Source organism: Hylaeus volcanicus, chromosome 6 (assembly GCF_026283585.1).
Source record: "Hylaeus volcanicus isolate JK05 chromosome 6, UHH_iyHylVolc1.0_haploid, whole genome shotgun sequence".
Classification (NCBI taxonomy): domain Eukaryota; kingdom Metazoa; phylum Arthropoda; class Insecta; order Hymenoptera; family Colletidae; genus Hylaeus; species Hylaeus volcanicus.
Window position 1 is genome coordinate 21,378,742 of NC_071981.1, and position 15,280 is coordinate 21,394,021.

General features: G+C 37.5%; 3 protein-coding genes and 1 non-coding gene across 7 annotated transcripts; 2 read left to right on the plus strand and 2 right to left on the minus strand.

Moving 5' to 3' along the window:
• Window positions 1-361: 361 nt before the first annotated feature.
• On the minus strand, window positions 362-3,270 carry LOC128878027 (WD repeat domain phosphoinositide-interacting protein 3). Its single transcript, XM_054125811.1, has 6 exons — window positions 3,074-3,270; window positions 2,213-2,386; window positions 1,879-2,136; window positions 1,603-1,804; window positions 1,302-1,525; window positions 362-1,226 (listed from the first exon to the last, which is right to left on the minus strand). Exons 1-6 carry the CDS (start codon window positions 3,138-3,140, stop codon window positions 1,120-1,122), a joined length of 1,032 nt encoding a protein of 343 aa, XP_053981786.1. The 5' UTR covers window positions 3,141-3,270; the 3' UTR covers window positions 362-1,119.
• Window positions 3,271-4,409: 1,139 nt separating this feature from the next.
• LOC128878677 (U5 small nuclear ribonucleoprotein 40 kDa protein) lies at window positions 4,410-6,002 on the plus strand. The gene is made up of 6 exons (XM_054127065.1): window positions 4,410-4,612; window positions 4,686-4,815; window positions 4,891-5,204; window positions 5,276-5,548; window positions 5,620-5,785; window positions 5,868-6,002. The coding sequence occupies exons 1-6, from the start codon at window positions 4,499-4,501 to the stop codon at window positions 5,921-5,923; spliced, it is 1,053 nt and encodes a 350-aa protein (XP_053983040.1). The 5' UTR covers window positions 4,410-4,498; the 3' UTR covers window positions 5,924-6,002.
• A 200-nt stretch (window positions 6,003-6,202) lies between these two features.
• Window positions 6,203-6,276, minus strand: Trnai-aau (transfer RNA isoleucine (anticodon AAU)). Its single transcript has one exon. It is a non-coding gene; the product is annotated as a tRNA-Ile (tRNA).
• A 1,663-nt stretch (window positions 6,277-7,939) lies between these two features.
• LOC128878678 (short-chain dehydrogenase/reductase family 16C member 6-like) lies at window positions 7,940-15,245 on the plus strand. 4 transcript variants are annotated; one of them, XM_054127070.1, is made up of 9 exons: window positions 8,271-8,313; window positions 8,896-8,988; window positions 11,990-12,149; window positions 13,206-13,360; window positions 13,628-13,805; window positions 13,894-14,023; window positions 14,150-14,273; window positions 14,567-14,692; window positions 14,770-15,245. In XM_054127070.1, the coding sequence occupies exons 3-9, from the start codon at window positions 12,009-12,011 to the stop codon at window positions 14,837-14,839; spliced, it is 924 nt and encodes a 307-aa protein (XP_053983045.1). In that variant the 5' UTR covers window positions 8,271-8,313; window positions 8,896-8,988; window positions 11,990-12,008; the 3' UTR covers window positions 14,840-15,245. The 4 variants fall into 4 exon arrangements, with proteins under 4 accessions (XP_053983043.1, XP_053983042.1, XP_053983045.1 ...); XM_054127068.1 differs by lacking the exons at window positions 8,271-8,313; window positions 8,896-8,988 and adding an exon at window positions 7,940-8,066; XM_054127067.1 differs by lacking the exon at window positions 8,896-8,988 and having other exon boundaries at window positions 8,242-8,313.
• Window positions 15,246-15,280: the final 35 nt, after the last annotated feature.

Genomic DNA, 15,280 nt, shown 5'->3' on the forward strand with positions numbered 1-15,280 from the left:
CTGTTTCATTTTTCGTATAGGCGACGATATTATTCTCCTTCTGTAAGACTGAACCTTAATTGTTAGAGCATTTTAAGGTAACTCATAGATTACACGGATAGTTAAAAAAAAAAGATGAAGCAAAAAGAAGAAGAATGAAATACATCGCTTGCAACGGGTCATCGATATTTTATTATAAATAGATACAGAGTTTGGTCTCGCAATAATTTTTATTTTATATTCAATCCCAACTTCTTTATGACACTACAACCTTGATATTTTATGGTAATATCTCAATAGTAACAACTGAATGTAGTTGTGTTTTGTGTATATGTATATTAAATGTATGGAAATCATAAAAATAAAGACTACAAAACTGTAATACGTTAAATATGTCTCATCGTTTAATTGGGTAATTACCGAAGATGTTTACAATAATTAGCCAAGTTGTGTATGTTTACGTCATCCTTAAAACTTGTGTACAATAAGAGATATGAAACGTTTTCAATCATGATACATCTTATAACAATAAACGAAAGATTTATAGTTTCATAAAATAAATATGTATATATAAAAAAAATACATGATTCAATTGCAAAGCACATACTTATTACCAAAAACAGCTTAATTATTTTCACACGATATCTTTTTTTTTCGAAATATTCGTATCAGTTTTAACCATAAATTTCGTAATTTATATTTAAGAAAGACATACTTTCTTTTTTCAGCTTGCAACATTTTAAAACTTGCAACTCTATATGAGTAGAGTTCCAGCAATAGGCCCATATAACAAGTGAATAACAGTATGTTTTAGTATTCTTTAAAATTTTTTCTTACAATTTGCCATTCATAATTCACACACAGTGCATATATCACAAACAAAGAAATAGTACGTTTCGTTTGGTCCTCTATCACATAGAGTATGATTTTAAATAACAAACACAACTCCTGCTTACCATATAAACTACACATCACATACAATAAACACTAAATTTATTGTATTAAAGGTGTATGTACTCTCATTCGTTTGTTTAGCAAACAATAGGTAAACAAAAGAAAATCGCAAAACGTGTAAGTGTGATGTCTTTGAATTTAGGAGTTTACCACGGCTCTTGTGGAGTTTACTTCCTTTTCATCCGATCACATTTTGTCGTCTGTTAATTCAAGGAACTGTGCATAAAAATCTCTTGTGCATTCACCTTTATTATTGAATACAAACTTGTAGTAACTACCATCTGCACATATAACTGTAACATAAAAAAAAATTGCATGTAGCATTTAATACGCCTATAATTAAAGTAATTTTACACTGCAATACTGACCTATAATACTATTGCTGTCAGCCCCAAAAGCGCACATACATTGCGGACCTCCCGGAACTTGAAATTTGCAAAAGCTCCAGCTTGAACTAAAATATTTTGGCAGGAAAGTGGCGGACGCTAAACTAGATTGACGATTTAATTTCTGATCTTTAACAGCAAAAACGTGTACAGTTCCATGATCGCTAGCTACGCATAGCCAAGTAGAATCATGATTAAAATTTATGCTGTAAATATATCAGTTTAATCAATAAAATCATTTTGACAATAAAATATCTTCTATCTGTAATTTAATTTTCCTCACCAATAAATATTTGCATGGTGAGCTCCTCTCCTCAGTTCGTTAATCATATTTCCACTCTGAGTTTCAAATACTCTTATTAAGGTTCCTTTTTCTGAAGCAGTAGCTAACCTGGTACCTTGCAAGCTTAAAGCTATACAAGATAAAGGTGTTTCGTGTGCTTCAATGTTTAGAGGTTGCTTTTCTGTATTAGCCAAATCTATTACTGTAACAGAAGAAAGATTTATGATAACTGTTCATAAAAGTGAAACTGAAAGAATTTTTCACTTAAAATGTTACCTTGTACATGTCCATTTTTTCTACCAGGAAAAGCAAGTAAAGAATTACTACTGTTTGGACATAATACACATAGTCCTCTAGGATTGGGATTAGTCTCAAATACATGAAGCTGTTGAGGATTTTGCGTGAATGTGTAAACTTTTATAACACCTTCTAAAATTACTACTATCCTATCTCTCCTTAGTTTAACACCTTTTACAGGAGCATTAAATTCTAAAGTAATCGTTGGTAATTTTTTAAGGTCATCCCATATAGCAACTGCAAACATTTCAGAAGATAAATAATTCATTGTTTTAATACATTTAAAGTGTTAACAGTATATAAAAAGTTTTACCTTTATTGGTGGGATACATTGGTTTTGCTCCACTGCCAACTAGTGCTAAATAATTACACCTAAATAGCATTTCCACGTGACCAAGGCCTCCATCACTGAAATGACGGGCCTTTTCCTTTAAAGGGTCGCAATTATAAACTCTGTAGCCATTTTCCATTCCACAAGCAAAACATCCTATAAGTGGAAAGTTATCCAAGCAATAATGATATTGTTATCTGCTTGTGTGTTATATATTTATCTCTTTTCATTGTGATTGAACACAGTATTCAAAGCATTCTTGTTTCTTATTTAATGAGTGCATTGCTGCAGATATAGAAAAAGTGAGAAGATAAACCCGATCAATTGAATAAACACAATCACACAACATTTTTAATGCATCAGAAAATAAAGTATATAAACTAAATTCTCTAGCAACGTTAATAAAATCAGTGATCAAGCAAATCAATGTCAAGGAAATTTATTTAATGTTATCAAAATACAAGCCAATTTCTGTAAATAACGAAAATAGGCACTATTACGACATAATTTTATGCTTAAGGGATTAGATTAAGTAGGAAGTAAATCGTTTAAATGTAACTTCTCGAGAAAATTATACTGCACATTTATTATTGAAAACATTAAAATTATACTCAAATGAGGTTAGAAAGCAGAAAACGCTATTGAAGTTTCAATTTGATTGATTTTTCAGCAAAAAATGGATGACGAAAATACATTATATCATATCAAAATGATAGCAATAATCTAGAGAAGTAAAGCCATGATAAATCCGTACGAGGCATCGGACGCAGAGGTTAGAAGTGAAAAAATAAATTTTGACAGTCCGTGACCGGGCTGTCAAATGTAGCACACTCGGTCACATACCTTGATCCTGATTGAAATCTGCGTAGAGTAAACCATTCCCGTGAGGATTCCCAGTGGTTAGGTTCATCGTTAATTATTTCTTTGATCGCAACATTCGCTCGAACAATCGTTTACCCGTGGAATTCTATCACATCTTCGCCGGCAAGCATATGAGACGAGACACCGCGAGAGACTTTTCGTAACTACGAAGTTCCGCTACCATCATAGGGTCTCAACGCATGCGTGTTCCTCTGTATTAATCAGCTGATACCAAAACCAGACAGAGTCTTGGCCCTATTCAAATAAGAACAGAATATCAAATATGTAACTACGCTTACAATTAGGCTAGCGATTTCATTCGAGTAATCATTTATTTACGTTAGTAATGGCATGTCTGAATAGTATCAAGTAAACCAACAAGGTTTCTGCAAGCAGGGTTCTTTCAGGGTTCTTTTCGCCCAGGTCGATTGGGCTACAGAAACGTAAAACAGTGGCAGGAATGGTTCCATTTTAACTATTTTTTATACAGATTTATTTCAAAAAGAAAGACACAACTGTATGCCAAATACTGCACAATTTCTTTATTTATAGCGTTAACATAATTTTTTCTGTTGACAAAAATGTTAGTTTCTTGTTTTTCTCAATGGATGCATCCAAAGCCGCTCTGTGGGCAGGTGTTTTGTTTTTGTTTTGTTTTGTATTTTGGGCGGGGTACAATTTATTTAAATGAAAACATTAATTGAAAGAGCTGGTTGGAAAACACGTTCGTACTGTACGATGGATCATAAGGGAATGTTTAAAATAAAGGCAATCAAAGAAAAAATTAAATGCGTGAAAAATGAAAATCATAATCAAAGACGATTAGGTTCAAATGTAATTGCCAATTACAAATAAGTATAAATGTGAATTGTGAGTCGATATGCGTGTGTACGATACATGTGTGTGAGTCGATAATATCAGTAGCGCCATCGGTGGGAAAACGCCAAAGTTTGTAGTAAAAATAGTTTCCACTGTTCTTACACTAGATGGCGCCAGCGATATCTTTGAACAAAAATTTTTTATTTATCATAAATACATAATTAGTAACATTCTTTTGGCTTATAACACTACAACAAATCAGTTGATATGGCATATTTCTTATTTTTTTTAATACTATCGACCCTTTAATTAATGGCGTCATCTAGCAGCAACAGTGGGAACTATTTTCACTACATACTTGAGCGTTTTCCCACCGATGGCGCCACTAAAACTAAACCAACCGCCATCTAGCAATAACAGTGGGAACTATTTTCACTACAAACTTGAGCGTTTCCCCACCGATGGCGCTACTATCGCTAAACCAATACCAGTATAGTTGTCTCTCCCATTTGTACTCGTTTGTTTATGTTGTGTATTTATTTGTCAATAAACTGTTACAATTACAATTCCGTGTTAAAATAATTCATCATGCCAATCTTAGACAAACGTAAAGGCGATGATATTTTGGCATTGGTTCCTGCTTCAAAAAGGACTAAGAATGAAGTGGTCTTCAGTAGCAGGGAAAAAGCGGTCGTACAAAACGTAAGGTTAACCTTAGTTTCGCGTTGGTTCGCGATTGATTTTACCAACAAAAGTTTGTTCTTTTGCTTCACAGGGACCACCTAGAACCTCTTCTTTGTTAGCACCGATTATGCTTTTGGAAGGGCATCAAGGAGACATATTTTCTCTCGAATTTCATCCCGAGGGCCAGTACCTGGCTTCCACCGGTTTCGATCGACAAGTTTGTACGTTATTTGATAACCTAAAAGTCTGTAAATCTGTATCGTAACAGAGATCTATATATCATATTAAAATTACAGTTATTTGGAACGTTTATGGAGAATGTGAAAATATATCTGCGATGACTGGACACAGTGGAGCAATTATGGAATTACACTTTAGCCCCGATGGCAGTCACTTATACACTGCTAGTACAGACATGACATTAGGTTTATGGGACATAGTCGCTGGTACTAGAATTAAAAAACTCAAGGGTCACACTTCTTTCGTTAACTCTGTTTCGGGTGCACGAAGAGGTATTACGCAACTTTGCTCCGGTAGCGACGATAGTACGATACGCGTATGGGATCCTAGGAAAAGAGGACAGTGTTACACTTTAAACAACACATATCAGGTACTAATGGTTTATTCGTAGTTTTGGAAGTTTCGATTACAGATGATGTTTAATGAAATGTTTGTGTGTAGGTTACCGCCGTAACATTTAACGATACAGCGGAACAAGTAATAAGCGGTGGAATAGACAACGATATAAAAGTATGGGATCTGAGGAAGAACTCCATTCTTTATAAACTTAAAGGACATTCGGATACCATTACTGGCCTGAGCCTGAGTCCTGATGGCTCCTATATTCTTTCTAATGCCATGGATAACACGTTAAGAATTTGGGACGTAAGGCCGTTCGCTCCTTACGAACGATGCGTCAAAATTCTTTCCGGCCACCAACATAACTTTGAAAAGGTGTGTTACCGTATTCTCGTTTATTTCAACTATGATGCAAGATTGTCATTATTTATATAATTATGTTACAGAATCTATTAAGGTGCGCATGGTCACCGGATGGCAGCAAAGTATCAGCTGGATCATCGGACAGATTTCATTATGTTTGGGACACTACGAGTCGCAGGATATTGTATAAATTACCTGGTCATAATGGCTCTGTTAACGACATCGATTTCCACCCAAAGGAACCGATTGGTAATACTCGTATATTTCGTATTAGAAGTATGTATGTATTTTATTTTATCGTAACTATTCTAAGCGAATATTTTTTTTCCAGTCTGCTCCGGGTCTAGCGATAAACAAATATATTTAGGAGAAATCGACGCTTCGTAATAAAATTTATAATTATGTTTCGGCGACTTTTATATTTAAGAACGTGTACAAAAATAAAATAGTTGAGACTTGTAAAATATCCTCTAAAAATTAATAACTTGGAATCACGATATTACAACCTTACCATTTGGCAGCGGTTTCTATCCCAAACTTACAAGAGCGAATCGATTTTTGTCAAAAGAAAAAATTGAAAGTAACGTGGAAATGTATTACGTTTCGAAGAATATGCGAAAAAAATAGTTGAACGAGGGCACTAAATAATTTTGTTAACAAAAAAACTGGCCCATGGGGGGATCGAACCCACGACCTTCGCGTTATTAGCACGACGCTCTAACCAACTGAGCTAATGGGCCTCGCTGTCTTTCGATCAGTTTGGATTGTTCAAATCTAGTGATAATGGCGTGTTTTTCATATACTGTCATACAATCGATTTCGGATCAAAATAATTTGACTCAATTAAATGGCTGATTAAGCGTGAAAGTAACTAGCTATATTATTAGATCTTATTAAATACATCTATAAGATGAAATGAGTTCCTTATCGTATACGAAGACTATCGATCACAACCGCAAATGATCGAAGTGTGGGATATTTTTCCCAACTTTTCTGTGAAAAGTTAACGGTCCGTACTACTCGAGTGTAGATAAATTTCTTCACTAAAAAGCAGCTCCATTCGAAATGTTACCTGCATTCTTCGTTATTCGAAGCACTTCTTTTCTCGCAGAGGAAGGTTCATGAACCTTATGTATATCGATTTCACTATTCCTAGAGGCAAGACGAAACGGTCAATGGACTATCGTCTTCTACGTCCATCAACCGGTCTAACAATAGTCACGACGGGATTGAAGCATTTCCTAGCGAAATAGGAGAAATAGAAAAGTATTAAAAATGGTTGCGATCGACGCAAAGACGCTATTCTAATTGTAAAAAGTGTAAGATCAGAGTAAGGAAGTCAGGCTGAAATCTATAGGCCGCACAAAAATAGCGACAATACAAGCGTAAAAAGATAATAAATTCAGAAAGTTCTTGCCTCGATGCAAGTTGGTACAGTTCTGACCTTCGCCAGAAATCACAGTCGTGTGGAAACCCCTGACGTCAGGCCCTTCGTTTACAAAAGTCCTCTGTAATGAAAATACCTACAGAATGAGGAACGGAGAAAAATCTGGAAAAACGGAACAGAGTTGGGAAAAATGCTCTACTGATTGGCCTAATGGCCCGCTTCGGGCGTTTGTCTAGCTCGAATATTCGAACAAAAGACACCCGAGTTAATCGTTCCGTATGCTTTCCGCGTCTTTCGTTTGCGTAAACGCATGATTTCTGGAATTCTTAGAAAGCAAACGTGACTGGAATCAATCGAAATGTTTGAAATTTCGAGCGACGCGGCGAGCCGATATATCGTATTGCATTCGAGATGAAACTCATCGAGACTAATCAATAGACTGCGGATCTTTATGCAAAATAAAATATTCGCGAACGTGCCTACAAAAATTGAACCTAAATAGAAATTTATCTTATTCCGCAAATATTATAACATGAACTTTAATTTCAATCTTTTCTATATTCTTGCATATTGTTTGCATTTCGTAGGTTTTCGCACATTTCAATTTCCGACAAATGTATAAAGATCCGCAGTCTACTAATCAATGACGCGAATTACAATAATAGCTGTACATATACTATGTACAATATTACGGGCTATCAAGTAGATGTCTTACGTCCGAATGGAAAATCGATGAATCGGTGCATTGACCCACGGTCGTCTATACTCTATAGCCGGTCTTTGCCAGCCGACGAAACAAGAAATACGTTCGCGGCGAATTCGTCGCGAATTCTCAATTATCGATCCAATCTTTACTCGCGGTCACCGGTTAAATCCGGTAGATATCGTGTAAAAATCGCTTAAAACTTGGATCGATCGTTGGTTCGTAATACACGAGGTAACGATCCTCCGAAGGTTCTTCGTTCTCAAAGGCCTAACGCTCTTACCATCTCGATCGGTAAGAATACTCGAATAAATCTAGCGACACGAGACCTTGCCCGCGGGAGAAGCGTTGCTCGAGTAATCACAGAAAAACTGTAAGCAGTCCGTCAACACTGCGCTCTGATAAAGAAAAACCGTACCAAACTGTCGCTCAATGTTTACGTAAGTATATACTTGTACGTATTTATACAAAATCGTAATAATTATTTTTTTTGTACATGTTTCATTTTTATCCAACGGAAATGTTTCTGTCTCTCTGCTGCTTCCCCTGCTCTGTACTCGGTTTCCTTATCTCCCATTTTAAACGGCTATTTTTATCATCGAGAACATATCGCAGTCACTGGTTCTCGAAACGATACGGGTGTTGTTTGTGTACGATGCGATCTAAGATGCCTGAACAAAATACATGGTACGTGGTTTTTTGTTACAATTACTCGCTGTCGCGAAAATAATGCGAAGCGTGATTCTATCGGCAAGCTGAAAAGAGCAACAACTCACGAAAAGGACACCGCGAGAGAAGTTTGATGTTTTTTCTTTTGCGGAAAACGATCATTTCTTCGGATACGATTTCGAAAGCTCTACGGTGTAATCCGATCGAAATTCTGTAGCAACAATAAGGCCGTTGTGTTCGTAACATTGTCGAGCAAAATATATCAGTTTGTCGCGAAAGTTTCTTTCGCGAGTTGCAGTGAGTATTGTAATAACATAGACGAGTAAGTACATCGTCGTGTATATCGTCGACACGCGAGACAGAATCCAGCGTCATTGGTCGTGCGTCGTTCCTCGCGCGGCTCGTGCCACGGTGCCCGCAGGCAAGATAGGCTCTTGACACTTGGTACTTGGGAATAGTTGGAGTATTGATATACGTCTAATTCAATAATTATGTATTATTCATTTACGCGATTCCCGGATTAAGCGGCGTTTACCTCTGCTATCATGAATCACGTTTGTAAAATTTCTCCGTTGCGCTAACGACGCGTACAATTTTCAGACGACCGGGCTAAACCATAACATTGGCTGACGACCAAAGGACGACCGGTTTCGAAGGACGCATACCTGAGAAATTTCCGTTGTGCTCTTTTCGGCAAGTTTTTTATCCTCGATATAGCACGAGAGCCAAACGAGAAAGCAAAGACCGCGAGTTTTTGTTTTAACGTTCGATTTAACGTTTGAAGGAATATGGGAAAAAGCACGCTAGTCGAAAGAATAGACAAAAAGAACGAACGACGAGGCGATAGATTATTTTAATATTTATATTTATATTTGCGAGACGAGGCGCGAAGTTGTTTTGCTTAAAGGCCGGCACGGGCACGGCGCGACAAAGAAAGAGTAACTTTAAAGATATTTAAAGATACATAAGGAAGTATACTCGCTGGTAGGGATCTTGCGAGGTCGTAAAATCGGTCGGACATCGATCTTTACAACTTAAGCCGACCGCAATTAATAGGGGTGTGCGGGATCCCGGTCGGGACGGGAATTCCTCCCGGGATCGGGATGGAATCCCGAGAATTTCAAAATCCCGAATACATCCGGGATTCCCGTGAATTTCCGGGATCCCGAAACCATTCGGGATCCCCGAGAATTTCGAGATCCCGTAAATGTTCGGGATTCCCGGGAATTTCGAAATCCCGTACATTCGGATTGCTGAAATTTTCAAGAATAACAACACTTTCGAAAATCCCAGATATTATTCTACGTATATCCCGTACATTCTCGGGAATCTCGGATTTTTGCGGGATCTCGCGTATTCTCGGGAATCCCGGATATTTTCGGGAATCCCGCACACCCCTGATATTTAGTGTTGGGGCCCCGAGGTGGAACGTTCATGTACCCTTAGAGCCTTGTCATCCCTGTCGTCCTAGGGATCAATTACTTGTCCTAATAAAGTAATAACTGCTGTTTCGGTTTACGATCTCCCAAGACCCCTACCAACGACTATGCATATCGAATTTGATCGATTTTATTCGAAATCGGTAGGCCAGCCCGTACCGGACCGGACTTCGTAAATTACGCAACGGAATCAGCCGCGGTTTCTAACGCAGTTTGTAACGCAGTTCAGCCGACACTCGCGACTCGCGACTCGCCGATCCCCCAATAATCACATACTTATGCCATGCGACGCGACGTATGGTCGATTGCCAGCGATGGGAAGCTTCTCTTTGGTAGCGGTAACGAAAACGTTATAGGCGGACGGTTTAGTCGCGATTCGAACACGAACGGAAACGCTTGCCAACTCGTCGTTATTTTTCTGTTCGATCGATCGGGAACAACTCGGCGCGTCTCTTTCGAGCGAAATTGTGGCGGGACATTTTAGACGGTGATCGCGTTCGGCATCGTTGAAGTTGCTCTCTTCGAAGGACATATTCGTATATGCGTATATAAGTACATAGACACGTACATACGTACGTATACACATATAGATACGTGTACAACGAGACGTCGATCGGTAAGATTCTTTTTCTGGATTCTCTTCGTACTTCGGGATTCGCGAATCGTTTTGAATATTATTTGGAAACTGAAAGCTTCAGGCGTCCGTCAAAGTCTCGACGGATATTAAAATTCCGAATCGATCTGGAAATCCTCGGACGTTTACGTTAGAACGATATCGTTTCAAGTACAGATTGCATATTTAAAAAGGAGCCGAAACACTTAAACAACGTCGATAAGAAAATGTACACATTTCGAATAACAAATCAAAGATATATCGGGTCACTTTATATCCGTTATATCTTCGAACCGATTTTAAATACCGATCTTATCGATTCGCAGGAGACGATAACCTTCTAAAATAATCCGCTTAACCTTTGCAACGTTATATTATATAGTCCGATAACGTTACCATCGTCGAAACGAGAGAATACCACGAGCGACGGTAACGTACACGATAGCTATAAATAATAGCGAAAATTACAAACGCGAACGCGGTTAGAAATAGATTATCAATTTCCCTTTTCGAATTTAGCTACGTTTCCTACGAGCATGTTCGCGTGTCAAAGTGAGCATGTTATCGTCTGTCAAAGTTTAAAACTATTTCTAATTCCTGCTTGATCGAGACGTTCGAAAGTTTCCAAGACTTTCGAGACTTATTTCAAACACTTGCTGTCTCGAACAAGAATCTATCGCTACTTATTCTTAATACATACAGTCGGTGTAGAATGTATTCGTAACATTGATCAATTTCGCAAAAAACTTTTCTGTGAAATTGTAGTTTCTTAACTTCTTTTTTTTATAATCAATGATATTTTACATATTCTCGAAAGTCTCTAAGATGGATATAGTCCGAACAACATTTACTAGTTAATATAATTTGTGAAATTAACAAAGAAATGGGAAAAGTGGGTAAAAATATAAAAGGAATACAAAATTACAATTTCACATAGTTTTTTCGGAAATTGATCGGTGTACGAATACTTTCTACACCCACCGTATACAGATACATATAAATACGGGATACATAGTTGTGTACATAGTTACGTAATTGACGTTGATCATCGAAGAATATGCTAGGTCAGTACGTTTATGAAGCGTGACGGAATCTTCTGAATGTTTCCGTTGACTACTATAAAAACTATCGAATTAATCTCTGAAGTGAAATCTCTAAATCTAAACTGATCTCTAGATCAAACCTATCAAAGTAATCTCTGTTTCTCAAGAGTCAATGTTTTCGATGATTGTTTCTCCTCATTGACATTCTTTACGTGGGCATTTGCTACTTAATCGATGTCGCCTTGGGGAACAATCGATGCGTTAATTGCATCTCGTGCATAATTGGAGGAGGTCAAACTGTTGATCCCGGAATTATAAGAAAAAAACTCGTTAACGTATCGTGTTGCGATCTTAACCGATTCTTCGATAATAACGCACTCGGAACGTTTTATTAAAAAATTATTATTGCTCGTCTCGCGGAAAAGCGCGAGACTCCGAGGCAACGACAGCGAAACACGACGTGAAAAAATGTCATAACAAGCTCGGAACCGAAAATCACTGCAATTGTACCCGTTTGTTGTTTGATCGTAATCGTTGCTTGTCCCTCGTTTCCCGTTAACGAAATAAAATGAAAACCAACGAAAACCTTCATCTTACAGGAAAGTATCTCGGGAAGCCATGGTTAAGGCGTATGGGGGTGTATTGGTGCTAGCAGACGTTCTGCTGTTACTCCTCAAGACACTTTATTACATCTGCGTAGGAATATATAGGCTGTTCATCCCAGTCGAGGAGAAGAACGTGGCCGGAGAAATTGTTTTGGTACTTGTTCAGCAATTTTCCAGCAGTTTCCTCCTCCCTCTACCGAATCAATTTTTCAATGTTACCCGCGAAGGAAAACAACATATACAGTGGGTGTAGAACGTGTTCGTAGTTTCTTAATTTTTTTTTTTTTATAATCAATGATATTTTACATATTCTCGGAAATCTCTAAGATGGATATAGTCCAAACAACATTTACTAATTAATATAATTTGTAAAATTAACAAAAAAAGTGCGAAAAATAGGGTAAAAGTATAGAAGCAATAAATATTTGTACGATTCTTATGACGAACCATTTACAGTAGAGTTCGTAACGTAAACACATTAGTTTATTGCTCCGTACGAATTAGAAAACATCAAATTTCCAGTAAAGTACTTTTAAACAGTTGTCCGAATACTTATATTGCTTCAACGTTTCTATCGATTAATTTTTTTTTTCTTGTTAATTTCGCATCTTACATAAATAGCTATTCTTTTTTTGTTGTAATCTATCTATTCCAGAGATTTCCGAGAATATGTAGAATGTCATTGTTTATAAAAAATAAGTTAATAATTCAGAATTTTACATAGTTTTTTTGGAAATTGATCGGTGTACGAATACTTTCTACACCCACTGTATAAGTATGATATTAGGTTGTCCCGAAAGTTTCTTTCGCGTGTTCCACTCAATTATCGTACGTGGCAGTGTTTATATAAATAGACAATCTAATTTCATAAATATTCATGTTGTAACAGTAACGGAGCAAAATGAATCGTGCACAATTCAGTAATGTAACATAAAACAGAAGATATTGTGCATGTATTACTTATTAATAAAGCGAAAGAAACTTTTGGTACAGCCCAATATGATGACTCTCAAAAATTTGAATCTCATTTTCGATACAAAAAAAAAAAGAGAAGTACAAACGCGCACTTTGTTGTAAACATAAATGAAGTAAAGGAATTTTCCTTATTGTCCGGGTTCCTACTGCGTAAAAAAAAAAAAAGGAGAAAAACTACCGTATCATCATCGTAGAGCGTAAATCATGGAATCAGTATCGTACTGCTTCGAAATAGGTGACGGGTGCAGGTCACGGAATTGGCAAAGAATTAGCGCTCAAGTATGCATCGTTAGGAGCCACCGTTGTTTGCTGGGACATTAACCAACAAGCGAACGATGAAACGGTGAACGAAATTAAACAAATGGGCGCGACGAAGGCGTACGGTTACAGGTATGTGAAAACTTTGTTCATCCGCGCTTGATATTCGTTCGAGTATTCGTACAGTGTCGTAAGGGGTATAAAGAACATGTCACCGTTTCGAAAGAAAGAATATAAACGATTCGTGTACCGAATTTAATTTAATGATTTTAATTTTGAGCGTTTCCTTCTCGAGAAATTATAGTCTCTAGATTAATTTAATAAATACAACGGGGGAATTGTATGATTTCATATTTTCAAATTGCCGAGTTCTAAACACGCGCACTTCGGGCTTTACAGATGCGACGTAACGGACAGGGAAGAAGTGTTTAGCGTAGCCGAGAAAGTAAGGAAGGACGTTGGGAACGTAACGATCTTGATCAACAATGCTGGCATAATGCCTTGTCGTGCTTTCTTGGAGCATTCACCCGAAGAGATCAGACGAATATTCGACGTCAACGTGCTGGCGCACTGTTGGGTGAGCTAGTATTTCGCTTGTTTCTTATCTTCGTAACCGCTCAACGACCGTACAATTTACATTTCACGATCGTTTAATTCGCTCGCAGACTGTACAAGCTTTCCTACCCAGCATGATCGAGAAAAATCACGGACACATTGTTGCTCTCTCGTCGATGGCCGGATTCATCGGTATACCCAACTTGGTTCCTTACTGCGCCTCGAAATTTGCAGTAAGAGGTAAAAATCGTGTTCCTCGTCCTTTTACCTTGTTCGACGATGTATCTTATATTAACTTTGCGTCTTCTTTGTATTATATGCGCGCCTATATTTTTTTTGTATCTATGTATATGTAAATGGTTACAGGAATGATGGAGAGCCTGAACGAAGAACTTGTAACGTTGAACAAGGATAAGGTTTCTAACATTACTTTCACGACGATCTATCCGTACATGGTGGACACTGGCCTTTGCAAAAAGCCGAAGCTCAGGTAACAAACTAATTCCTATAGCAGATTACACAACTTAACAGTTTTTATATGGAACTATTACACGTTGCATACATTAATATTATCTAACATGATGTCATTCATTTAATAATATTGCTCGCGTATATGCTTCCACATGCAGGCTGGATTATTGGACCAAAGGTAGCGTACGATTTCCGAACGGAACAAACAAACTTAAATTAAATAGACCGAATATGCTGCAATAAAATAAATAATAGTAAGCGAGAAACAATTAGTTCGAAAACCGATCAATAAACAGAATTCTTTCCATTTAGGTTCCCAAAGCTCATGGCGATGGTTTCACCGAAAGAGGCAGTTGCTGAAATAGTTAAAGCGCAAAGACGAAACATTCGTGAGATATCCATTCCCGCGGTTTGGATCTACGTTAATTCTTTCGTCAGGTATACGTATCGCGACCATCGATTTAGGCTTTCCTCGATCGCTCGATCAATTCAACGCCTCCTTTTCTTCGTTTCAGATGTGCCCCCGACGAGTGCGCACGTAGCCTGAGAGACTTCGTAGACGCCGGCGTCGAAGCGGATACTTAACCAATGTCTGATATTCCTACGATCCCCTACATCCACGATGACCCACATGAATATTCATGGAAAAAAAAACCTGTCTTGATTACAGTCCGCACCGATACTCTTCAATTGTAAAAACGGACCAGTTTTTCCCCATTCGTTTATATGCACATGTAATTATTACTGTTTAGAAACTTGTGAGATAATTTTACGTCAGCTAAGGAAATATCTTAAGGTATTCGTCCCACCGCTAACATTTACCACTGATCTTTAGACAGCTCCTACTTTTTTCATTCTTTCTTGTTGATAGTTTCTAAAGGTTTAAGCATAAACGTTACATCAGTGAGTACTACTCGGTGTATAGTTACGAATTTGTACGGATATGTTCTTTCTCATAAGTGATGGTAAATAAATGTTTCGTCGTACGTTATTCTACTTGTATTCTACCCTATATAGGTTTCATTC